The 13,303-nt window shown below is 36.1% G+C and overlaps 1 protein-coding gene across 1 annotated transcript in view; it reads left to right on the plus strand.

Annotated features, from left to right (window-relative positions):
- Positions 1–13,303, plus strand: part of LOC123638768 — a gene marked incomplete at its 5' end in the record, with an annotated part of 205,149 nt that overhangs the window by 129,725 nt on the left and 62,121 nt on the right. The window contains one exon of the mRNA XM_045552599.1: positions 11,158–11,240. Within this exon, the coding sequence (XP_045408555.1) occupies positions 11,158–11,240 (83 nt within the window). The remainder of the gene's footprint in view (positions 1–11,157; positions 11,241–13,303) is intronic.

Consider the following 13,303-nt stretch of genomic DNA (forward strand, 5'->3'; position numbering starts at 1 on the left):
CCCATACAGTGTGCACCGCATCCATTAGTTGTGAGTTTACCTGACTGACACCCAGGAATATTACCACCATGTGAGCACCTTAGTGTTGATCATTTAGTACCAATTTGATGGTGAGTACATGTTGTGCTTATTTTTCCATTCTTGTGATACCTCACTTCAAAGGATGGGCTCAAGCTCTATCTAGGATAATATAAGAGGTGCTAGATCACCATTGTTTTTGTAATTGAGTAGTATTACATGGTATATGTATACCACATTTTATCAATCCACTCATGGATTGAAGGGATCTTACATTGTTTCCACATATTTTCAATAGTGAATTGTGCTGCCATAAACATTCAAGTGTAGATGTCTTTATTATAAAATGTCTTAACAGCAAGTTAGAATAGCAGAAGAAATAACCAATGAACTTGACAGAACAATAGAAATTTACCAATCCAAAGTATAGAAAAGAAAAAAAATGGGAGAAAAATGAAGAGAATCTCAGAGACCCATCAGGCAATATCACATAGTATAACATATATGTAATGGAAGTCTTAGAAGTAAAAGAGTAATAAAACGGAAGAAAATACACATTTAAAATATAATGACTGAAAATTTTCCAAATTTGATGAAATATATTGACTCATATGGGTTTAATACCCTCAGTAAAGCCCAAAAGAATAAATACAAAGAAAATCACAGCTAAGGATATCATAGTCAACTGCTGTACAGCCAAGGTAAAGTGAAAATCCCTAAAGTAGGGAGAAGAGCAAGCAAGCATGTTATAGGCAAGGAAACAATGATGTGAAAAGTGGTTGACATTGTTAGAAACAATGAAGATTAGAAGCCACTGTAATGGTATATCTGAATAAAGGAAAAAATGTCAATCCATAATTTTGTATCCAGCAAAAGTATTCTTAAAAGATTGAGGGTGAAATAAAGACATTTTTGGCTGAAAGAAAGCTGAAAGAATTTTTCTCCAGTAGATTGTCACTACCAAAAATGTTTAAAAGTGTTCTTTAAGTGGAACAAAAATGATACAAGGTGATTTATACAGGGGAATAGAAGGACACCAGAATTGCAAATATATGTATAAATATGAAAGACTAATTTTCCTAATAATTTTCTTAAAATATAATTTACTTTTTTATTTCAAAATATTAAGGGGGTACAAATATTTTAGGTACATGGATTGTTTTTGTAATGTTTAAGTCCGAGCTATAGATATGCCTGTCACCCAAATAGTTTTCATATTACCCATTAGGTTGGTTTATTTCTCTCCTCTCTTCCCCCTTCCCCCTAGTTTATTTCCACTGGCTTTTACTTCCCTCTGTGCAGATGTGTGCTCTTTGGTTAATTCCAATTTAATAGTGAGTACATGTTGTGTTTGTTTTTCCATTCTTGAGATACTTCACTTAGGAGAATTGTCTCTAGTGCCCTTCAGATTGTTGCAAAAGGTATTATTTCATCTTTTTTATGGCTGAGTAGTACTCCACGATGTACATATAGCACATTTTATTGATCCATTCATGAATGGATGGGCATTTGGGTTGATTCCATATCTTTGCAATTGTGAATTGTGCTGTGATAAACATTCAAGTGCAGGTGTCTTTTCGATGAAAAGTCTGCTTTCCTGTTGGGTAGATACCCAATAGTGGGATTGCTGGATTGAATGGTAGGTCTACTTTTAGTTCTTTGAGGAATCTCCACAGTGTTTTCTACAGAGGTTATACTAATATGCAGCCTACCAACAGTGTGTGAGTGTTCCGTTCTCTCTGCAGCCATGCTAGCATCTATTGTTCCTGGATTTTTTAATAAAAACCATTCTAACTGGAGTGAGGTGATATCTCATTGTGGTTTTAATTTGCAATACCCTGATGATTAGTGATGTTGAACATTTTTTTCATTCATTTCTTAGTCATTTGTCTTTCTTCTATTGAGAAGCTTCTGTTCATATCTTTTGCCCACTTTTTAATAGGGTTGTTTGTTTTTTTCTTGCTAATTTGCTTGTGTTCTTTGTAAATTCTGCTTATTAGTCCTTTATTGGATGTATAGGTTGTGAATATTTTCTCTCATTCTGTAGGTTGTCTATTTGCTCTGTTGATTATTTCCTTAGCTGTGCAGAAGCCTTTTAGTTTAATCAACTTCCATTTACTAATTTTTGTTATTGCTGTAATTGCCATTGGGGTCTTAGTCATAAATTCTTTGCATAGGCCAATATCTAGAAGAGTTTTTCCTATATTTTCCTCTAGATTTCTTATGGTATCATGCCTTATATCTGAGTTTTTTTTATCAATCTTGAATTAATTTTTGTGAGTGGTAAGAGGTAGGGGTCCTGTTTCATTCTTCTTCTTGTGGCTATCCAATTATCCCAGCACCATTTATTGAATAGGACTTATTTTTCCCAATGTACATTATTGTCTGTTTTGCTAAAGATCAATTTGTTGTAGGTAGATGGTTTTATATCTGGATTCTCTGTTCAGTTCCATTGGCCTATATCTTTATTTTTGTACTAATACCATGCTGTTTTGGTTACTATAGCCTTGTAGTATAGTTTGAAGTCTGTTAATGTGATACCTCCAGATATGTTCTTTTTGCTTAAGATTACTTTGGCTATTTGGGCTCTTTTCTGATTCAAAACAAAACAAAGAATTATTTTTTCTAGATCTGTGAAGTATAACTTTGGTAATTTGATGGGGATTTCATTGAATTTGTAAACCAGTTTGGGTAGTATGGACATATTAACAATGTTGATTCTACCAATCCATGACCATGATATGTTTTTCCGTTTATTTGTATCCTCTGTGATTTCTTTACCCAGAGTTTCATAGTTCTCCTTGTATAGATCTTTCACCTCCTTGGTTAGGTATATTCCTAGGTATTTTATTTTCTTTGTGACTATCATGAATGGTACTGAGTCTTTTATTTGATTCTCAACTTGACTGTTACTAGTATATAGAAATGCTATTGATTTATGTACATTGATTTTGTATGCTGAAACTTTGCTGAATTTATTTATCAATTCCAGGAGACTCTTGGTGAAATCTTTGGAGTTTTCTAGATAGAGGATCATATCATCAGCAAAGCGCAATAGTTTTATTTCCTCTTTCCCAATTAGGATTCCCTTAATATTCTTCTTTTGCTTGATTTCCCTTGCTAGGACTTCTAGCACTATGTTGAATGGAAGCGGTGACAGTGGACATCCTTGTCTTGTTCCAGTTCTTAGGGGGAATGCTTTCAACTTTTCCCCATCCAGTATGATGTTGGCTGTGAGTTTGTCATATATGGCTTTTATAATTCTGAGAAATATTCCTTCTATGCCTAGTTTGTTGAGGGCTTTTATCATGAAAGGGTGCTGGATTTGGTTGAATCCTTTTTATGGATCTATTGAGATGATTATATGGTCTTTGTTTTTGCTTCTGTTTATGTGTGAATCATATTTATTGATTTACATATGTTGCACCATCCTTGCATCCCTGGGATGAAGCCCACTTGCTCATGGTGGATTATTTTTTTGACGTGCTAGTATTTTATTAAGGATTTTTGCATCTATATTCATAAAGGATATTGGTCTGTAGTTTTCTTTTTTGTTGTGTCCTTTCCTGGCTTTGGTATTAGGTTAAATAAAATAAAATGCCATTGTGAGGTGGGGTTATAAAGCATGTATAGATAAAAGATATGACAACAATAGCTTAAAGGTTGTCGTAGGGGAGTTTTAATTATAATGTTGCAAGGTTATTATGTTTGAGACATATGAAGTATGAAGTGGGTAATGTGTACTGTCAGGTATGAAGTGTAAAATTCTATAGCATTGACTCTAAATAGACTTGGATAATTTTAGGATGCATGCTATTAGCCCTGCAAACAGTACCAACCTAAAAGACATAGCCAAGAAAATAATAGAGAGAATAAAATGAAAGACTAAAACATATGTATAATAAATAACCCCAAAGAAGGCAGGAAATGTTTAACAGAAAAACAAAAACAAAAAAAAGCAAAAGAGACAAAACAACAATAGATAGCAAAATAGTAGACAAACTCAATTACATACATAATTATATGAAATATTAAGACTAAATAAACTTGAAAACAGAGATTGACAATCTGGATTAAAAAGCAAGATTCAACTATATGGTCTCTACAAGAGATGCACCATAAAGTTGAAGATAGAAATAAGTTGAAAGTGAAAGGATAGAAAAATGCATGCCATGGAAACACTGTGTATAATAAAGCTGGTGTGGCTACATTAATCTTGACTCTTAAAAATCTAATAGTAGACTTCAGACAAAGATAAGAGGGGCAACTCATTAGAAAGACATGACAGTCCTGAATAATGGAGGTTAAAAATCATGAAACAAAACCTTTTTGTTGTTGCTGTTGTTGGCACATTTATCAAATGACTGAGTAACTCCACTCCTATATATGCGCCCAAAAGAAATGAAAATATATGTCTACAAGAAGACCTGGACATGCATTTTCATAGCAGCCATACTCACAATAGTCAAAACTTTGAAACAGTCAAATATCCTTCAATAGATGAATTAATACACAAATTGCAAATTAATTCATAAAGGGGAATACTACTCAACAATAAAGAGCAATGTGCTTCAACACAGATGAATCTCAAAATACTGTACTGAGTGGAGGAAGCCAGAGCCAAGAGTGCAAATACTGCATTATTCCATATATGTGAAATATTGTGTCAGAATTCTAACGTATAGTGCTAGAGATCAGATCAGCGTTTGCTAGAAGTGTGTGTGGGGAGCGTGGGGGGGTATCCTGACCACAGATGTTACAGAAGAATTTTTTGGTATGATGCAAAAATGTTTTATGTTTTACTTGTGCTGGCAGTTACATGGGCACATACATTTGTCAAAACTCATTGAACTTCACATTTAATATGTGTACATTTTATTGTATGTAAATTATAACTCAACACTTTGATTAAAAAATACCAGTTGGAATCAGATATTCTGAATTTAGCCACGGTTAATGCAGGATGTGTACTTGCAAGGCTGCTAGCGACATCCTCGTTTGATAACAACTTTTAGACACTACAAAGAATGAGGTGGTCCTTTGCCCTTGCCCTTTCATGTGAACATACCATGCAGGGTAAGTGTGAGGAGATGAGAGCCCACGTGCAGGGAGTCTGTAGTGAACCAACAGCCCTTTTGTGTCATAGCACCCATGCCTCTAGACTGGCATTATTCAGTCATATGTCTAGCCTAGGCCAATAACAAAAAAATATTTTCAATATCTTTAGAGGCTTCACCATGGTTTCCTCAGGCTGGTCCTAAAAATTGAGAAAGGAGGGCAGAGGTTGATTATATTTGCCTCTCTTTCTGAGTCTTGTCCTTCTACTCCTTCTCCATCTTGTAAATCACAGCTACTGATCCCTTCAAGATCTGGTCAGGGGGAGCAATGGGAGGCAGAGAAGGTCTTTGATATTGTTGTGACCACAGAGTTGTCAGGTTTTCACAGCTGATCCCTTCTTCCATGGGACACGTGTAGACTTTCTTTAGACACACTCTTTCCATATCCTTCTCTTTGCCAGGGGTCTCTCCCTTTGGGTTGGTCTCTTACCACTCCTTCATTAGAATAGGCATCCGGCAGTGCAGTTGTTCCCTACATATACGACTGAAAATATGAAAGTAATTGTAATTGAATGGAGAAGCACAGCAGAACACACACAGTAAGGAGGAAAATGAAAAGAGAAATGAACAGTGATCCAAGCAAATCAACAATGCAAAGAAATGGGAAGGAGGAAGTAGAAAAGTAAAATTGATAAAAGGAATGAAATAAATCATTTTTATAATAATATGATAATTCCTCCAGTAAAAGACTCTGTCAAACGGATTTAGTAAGGAAAACCCAGGTATAGAGTGCTTATAGTAGACACACATAAGACAGTGATAAAGAAAAGTTGAGCAGCTCTGGATGAATGAAGTGATATCAGAAAATTAAAGCACAGGTAAAGCTGGAGAGGTAATGTCAGCATCAGGCAGGTTGACATTTAAGGTTTAAAAAGATCTAAACAACAAAAGAAGGACATTTTGTAATAATAAAAGTATAATTTAGGAAAAAGATGTAATAGTGATAGAACCAATATACACCAAATAACAGATGAGTTGACTATAAAGCCTACCAAGTTTTTTATGTATGTGAGGGATATGTACAAATACAGTAACAGAAGTCACTCTCTCTGATCATAATCTAATAGCATTATAAATTAATCATTCAAATTCAAAAACTGATATATTTGTGGCAAGGATGTGGGGAAATAGGTTTTATTTTATGTTGCTGGTCAAAATGTATTTTTTACAATTTTTTTTGAAAAGCCACCTGGCAACATCTGTTAACATTTAAAATAGGAAAACTCTTTGACCCAGGAATTCTACCCTGAAAATCTATCCATAGAAATAAAACGACCAATATGCATGGGTCTAGGTATAAGGATTTTATTGTAGCATTAGTTTATACACAAAAATAAAATAAAGAAAAAAACGAATATTCATCATTTGTAGGCAATGGTTAAATAAATTATGCTACAATTGTACCATAATATGCAGCCATTGAAAAGAATAAATTTGAGCTATAATTATTGACTTAAAGGGAATTTCATCAGATATTATTGAATGAGGAAAATATAGGGAGGCATATAAAATATATAATCTTTTTATGCAAGGATGAAAAGTACCTCTATAAATGTATATGTGTCCGTATGTTAATCTATATGTGTGCGTATCTGGTTATATGAATATGGAGAGAATAAAATGGGTTATATGGGGGCAGATGAATTGCAGAGGGGTTAGGGGATTGTGGATGGAAGATATGAAGGCGGGATCAAGGGAAAAAAGCCATTTTAAGAAAAAAATTAGATGCATATTTACAACTCATAGAGATGACCATAATTTCTTACTGAATGAAAACACAAGTTTATAGAAAAGCATATAGCATGATTCTATTTCAGTTAAAAGTCCTTATCTTTATCTATTTACGTATCTATCTAAGTAGCTACCACCTACCTGTCTATCTGTATGCTTATCTATCTACCTGTCCCTCTGCCTATGTCTTCCTATCCATCTAGCTCTATCTGCCTGCACCTGCTGAGCTGAGACGTGATGTAGGCTGAGGCCAGCGTTGTGGCAGAAGGGAGGAAAGAATGGCTATAAAACTGATGAGATAGAAGAGAAAGTGGCAAATGACGAGATGGAGATGACAATAGAATAGGAAAATTCAGGGAAGACAGAGAATTTTTGAGCCAGAGTGGCTTGGAGAAGAGCAAAGTCATGAAAAGAAATAGGGAATGTGAGGGAGGAGCCCTCCAAGAGGGATGCAGGTCAACTGTGTTTTCCATGTCTGAGCCTGAGTTGTCGGCAGGACCCAGGTGTCATGGCTGCTCACCTGGGTGTGGGAAAGTACGCAAGAAAATCATGCAGGAAATTATGATTTCTTTATTTACTTACAGTCTGTCTATGCACAGTTTGACTATGTGGTATGGAAAGATTTTTGTAAGCTTATAGGCAAAAGGAGAAACAACGAAGGAAAACATTGATACACATGACTACATAAGACTAAAAACTACATTTTAACTCACACACATCTACACAGACACACACACAAACACACAATTTTCAAAAAAATTAAAAGGGACACTTCAAACTGAGAAAAATATTTTGAACTATCATATAAAGCTGAGTTAACATCTTTAATATGGGAAGATAAAAATTAAAAAGAAAATGTTAACTATTCCAGCTGAAAAAAATTGGAGAACTGGCATAGGAGGAAATTTACAACATAAAAAGCATAAATGCTCAGCAGACATAAAAATATTCAGATTCATTAGATTTCCAGGATTGCAAATTAAAATAAAAATGCAATGTTATTATTTTGTCTACTAAGTAGGCAAAACTGAAAAAATGTGTTGACAGTTTTGGCAAGCATGTGGATAATTGGGTACTTTCCTACATTGTTGATTGCAGTATGAATTTTGAGAATTCTTTTTATAGTGCAAAGGCAAAAATTCTAAGTGTTTGCCTTAGTATTCCTGATCTTAGATATTCATTTTAAGAAAATAAGCACAGATGAACATTAAATTTGTTGTAAAATTTGTCCAACATGATGTAAATATCTAACCAGAGGAGGATGGTTAAATGAAACCATATGATGTATTACTATGCAGTGATTAAAAATCATACTTTGGGAAATATTTAATAACAAGTAAAAACACAATATATTAAGTGTAAAAAAGGATGCAAACTGCATATATGGTATGAGCCCAATGTGGTAAAAAATTGTCTTATATATACATTTATATAATGTACAATTATATAATTTACATAATTATATAACATAAATAATTATCTAATGTCTGTATATCATATTTTTATAGATAGGAAGCTCAGTTTTAGAGCAAAGAACATTTTACATAAGAATAAAGAAAATGTTAAAGACTTCTCATAACCTCTCTCTTTGATAGGGACTTTATTACCCTAACATGAACAACATTACTACATTTTAATAACATATGAGGATATAAGTCTCATTAAGTCAGAAATTATTCCTACTAGGCAGAATTTCTAAGATGGTCTCCCAAAGATTTACAAGCTCTAATAAGCTTTACACGTCACGAGGGAGATTATCTGGGTGAGCCTAAACTAATCACAGGAACCTGTAAAAGAGAACTTTCTTAGGTGGCAGAACACAAGTTAGCGAGCTTCGCGGAAAGGACACAATCTGCTGCTGTTGACCTGAAGGTAGATGGGACCACATGGAAAGTGCGAGAAGAAAATTAATCTTATAAATAACCAGCAAGCCTGAAGAGGACTCCAAGACCCAATGAGAACTTCAGTCCTGGCTGATACGTTGATTTTGGTCTCGTGAGACTTAAGTAGAGAAACCAGATGAGCCTTGCTATGCTATGCCCAGATTTCTGAGCCACAAAAAAATGCAAAATAGTGGATGTTGCTTTAAGTCACTAACTTCGTGGTAATTTGTTCCAGCGGTAATAAAATGAATACATTGTCCAATGTTTAAAAAATGTATGTAAGTAGGAAATGGGGTGCAGTTTCTCAGGAAAGATACAACAGAAGGATTAAATGCATCGGCTTTGAGATCAAATAGAATTGGGACTATATTTCAGATTTTTCACTAATTAGCTGTCTTCGATCTGAGACTCAATTTCCAAATCTGCCAAATGGGGCAACAACTATTTTAACAGTTAAGGTGTGGGTGTGCTTTAAGAAAGTAACATAAGAAATATATATATGCACATGCAGTTCTTAGAATATACTAAAATGATACATTCTATTATTATATCACATTTGTTATTCCAGGTAGCAGCTATACACTAAGAATTTAAATTATAAGGCTTTGAAAAGAATAATACATTCAGAACCTAAATACAAATGTTTTCTATTTAATACATTACCATCTCTTTTCCTCCCTTTCTCTCTTGATTTTGACCATAACAACCTCCCTGCCAACAAATTCTGTTTTAGACTCAAAGTAAGCAAGCTCTTCCCAGGGTTTGTGTGATCTCATCCCACAGAGGAGACCAGGCGTCTCAGGGAAGGGAGGCCTGATGCATCTGACTTCCCTTAAGAAGGATATTTCCCAGTATCTGCCTTTAGTTTGGAAGAGTGCACTGGAGGCAAAGTCAAAAACCAAATGAAGAAACCAAAATGCATGAGCCACACAGACTGAGGTGGGGGTCATCCTTAGAGAGGAAAAGCTTTCTGAAGCATGCTCCCATGGAGCCCACGTCCTCAAAATTTTATACTGCTGAAATCCCATTTTAAAATGTCTACAAGGGCAATTCCAAAGGGCAGGGGAGAGCAGCATTCAATCCCTGGAGGGAGAAAAGAGGACAGAAAACAAGGCTCTGACTGCTCAGGGTAACATGTATACTTTTTGAAAAAAACCATCAGGTCAACCCTCATCAAAGCTGTGGCTTTCCAAGCTCTAGCAGCTTCTGGGCCAGGCAGGGTATTTGTTACAAAACCCTGGGGATGGGTCTTGGCATAGGAGTTCATCGAAGTGAGAGGTCAAGCCCGTGACCTGAGAGGTACACAGCTGTAGTAATGCCCACGTATGTGACAGCTCCATTTATTTATTTTTCATTTAAGAAACATTTGTTGAGAAAGTTCTCTGTGTCAGGGACTGTGGTAGACACATTACAAGAGAAACAAAGGTGAACAAGACGTTGTCTCCAAGGAGTTTGCAACCTAGAACATTGCTATCCACTGGGGGTGTTTTGTCCTCCAAGGCTGCAGTCCCCAACCCCAGTCCTTGGCCTGCCTGTTAGGCACTAGCTGCAGAACTCCCCCGCCGCCTCCCCCCACCACGCCCCCCAGTCTTTGGAAAGATTCTGTTCCCTAAACTTAGGAAGGGGCAGGGCGTGCGCCTGGGGGGCGCACAGCAGGAGGTGAGCGGTGAGGGGCGGGCAAGCGTATTTACAGCCACCCGCCCACTCCCCGCCCCACATCCGTGGGAAAATTGCTTCCCATGAAACCAGTCCCTGGCACCAAAAAGGTCGGAGACTACTGCTCCAAGGGATACTTAGCAATGTCCAGAGACATTTTTGGTTGTCACAAGTGTAAGCAGCAAGAGGGGTGGGGAGGGTAGCTGTGCTGCTGGCATTCGCTGGGTGGAGGCCAGGGATGCTGTTAAACAAAGCACAGGACAGCCGCCACAACCAAGACTTACCCAGACCAGAAAGTCAATAGTGCTGAGATTGATAAACCTTGATCTAGAAGAGGTCATGAAAGATATGAAAAAGGCAGCTCAGGTGAGAAGCACTAGATGCAGGCAGAGAACAACACCTAATCTCAAGGTTTGCTACTGGACCATTGATATGAGGTGCAGGGGGCCTTCTTTGAAAATGTGATCCCAGAAATGCAGCTGATGATAGAGAATCCTACCGGATAAGGCTAGGAAAACAGATACAGCTGCTGCTTGTAAATTACATCCCCACGGTGCCGCTGAGAGTTCTACTTGAAGTTCTTACAGTGACTGCATTCAAACTGGGGACGTAGAACAGCTTGGAATTATATTTTTTACCCCCATTTGGCAGACCTTTTGTAAGCTCTTAGATTTCAGCAGTGTACGCTTACATATCATCTGAAGTGAAAATTTATAATATATTTTTTTCCACCTTTTTGTTTTTAACCCTAGGGAGCATTTCTAATAAAATTGATCCCTGCCCTATGGACAGTCATCTAAATCTCTTAAGAAAAGACCATGAATTACATTCCAAGGTAAGATGAAGGCTGTAGAAGTTGGCTTCGGAATGACCACTAAAACATCAGGCCCTGATTATTAACAACAATTTCTTAAAATGTATTTCCAGGTAGAAAGTAATTTGGTCTTCCAAGCAGGTTTTAAAGTGCAGGATATTTTAAAGCAGCCGATGTTCAAGAAATCGGCAATGGCAATAAATTTCTATTACATTGCAATCAGACTTCTTCAAGCTATTGAAGACTTTAGTTAAATTAATCAGTCCGTAATTATAGAGTCTTTTCAACTCGGGCAGCGTGATTAGAAAATGTTCTGATTGTGCTGTGTTACAGTGACTTATCTGGCATGATCCTGGCTGCCATGAAATCTGTATGGAAACAATCTCGATAAACTTACATAAATTTAGTAGGCTGGATTTCCAAAACATTGGCTAAATTAATTTTACTAATATTACCAGATGTAGTTTTTAGACACTTAACCTATATGGTAGATATAAACCATACATTTATATCTACCTAGACCAAGTGACTTCCAGTTTTAAGTATTTAGATTTAGCCTGGCTAGATAATTGAAGTGAGAGGACTGTTCACTCCAACTGGTCCCTCTTTGTAGGAGTTATCTGAATCATTATCTTAATTCTCTACTTTGCTGACTAAAGGAATGTAGTCTATAGAGCTAACTTGCGTGCCTTGCTCTCAAGACTGACTTTAAAGTCTTTTTTTTTCCCCATTTCTAAATTGTGGATCACCAACTAACCAAATAAATGACTGAGTTTTAATGTCCATATGACTACTTACAGCTTGTACAACTGTGACTGTTTCTATATTGCAGACTATAGCACAGTCTGTGTTAAAGAAGAAAGCTTAGAAATCAAAAGTTTAGTGACATTGATAACAGTGAGAGATAACATTTACCGAGTGTCAGGAAATTACCAGGTACTGGCAAATTTTCTCAGTCCACATCAAATAACTCATTCTCATAGCAAACTAGTGGGTAGATACTGTTCTTATCATCATTATCCCCATTCTGTAGGTGAGAAAAATGAGGCACAGAGAGAGAAAGTAAGTTAGTGAAAATTACATTGCTAGTAAGTATATAACTGTCTTTGAACCCAGACTGTCTGGCTCTAGAATCCATATTTGTATCAATCATGAAATAACCCTTCCAAAAACAGTTGTGTATTCCTTTGTCTTTTCAGCCAGGTATATTTTTTCTACTTTTTTTTTCTTATAACCTTAATTTAAAGGCTAGAATATGGAAGCCTAGGGGCAATCCTTGAAGAAGGAAAAGAAATGGGTGAAGTAAACCTCACATCTTTTTAGTAGCTATTATGTATTAAGTACTTTTATGTATACTCTTTGGGAAATTCAAGAAAGGTTATGTGTCCATGAGACTTCAAGAATATTATGGATCCAACATTAGCCTTTTATATATTTTTGTAAAATTCTCATACTGGTTGTTGACCTGAAACTTTGGGATTAGAAGCAAGGCTAAAGTAGGCAGGGTAGGAATGAATAATATATTCACTCTAAAAACTTAAAATTCTTCCCTATATTTTCTGAGTTGACATGTTCAATTAATGAGTTCTCTTTTTCATTCTATTTTTAATATTATGTTCCAAAATTTATGAGTCAATTGCATGGGATAGTAAATTCTCCCCTGGGGGTCAGGCACATTGGGAAGGTATCTTAACTCTGGATGGCTTTCAAAAGCAGCATATGCATGTTGGGAACATGTCTCAGTAATGTCAGTGCTGCAGGAAGACAGAGCCAGAAACACACCCAAAGTATAAGAAACTTAGTGTTGTGGGTAAGGGCAGTTATACCACTTTCTAAGTACAGATATACCGCCATCTTGACAACAAACAGTATCAATCTGAGACTCTGTACTCCAATGTAAGCATTTGCTTTTTTTCCCCCCATCTTCTCTTGGTATCAGAAATTAATTTGGATTTTGAATTAGTTTTAACCTAGGCAATTCATAGAGGGGCTGTGTGGAAATGAAGTTAATGTTGAACTTCAAATGTGAAGCATCAATTTTTCAAGTGAAAATGATCAGAGAATAGTCTAAACCTGTTCTCCCA

Source organism: Lemur catta, chromosome 5, assembly GCF_020740605.2.
Source record: "Lemur catta isolate mLemCat1 chromosome 5, mLemCat1.pri, whole genome shotgun sequence".
NCBI classification, from domain to species: Eukaryota; Metazoa; Chordata; class Mammalia; order Primates; family Lemuridae; genus Lemur; species Lemur catta.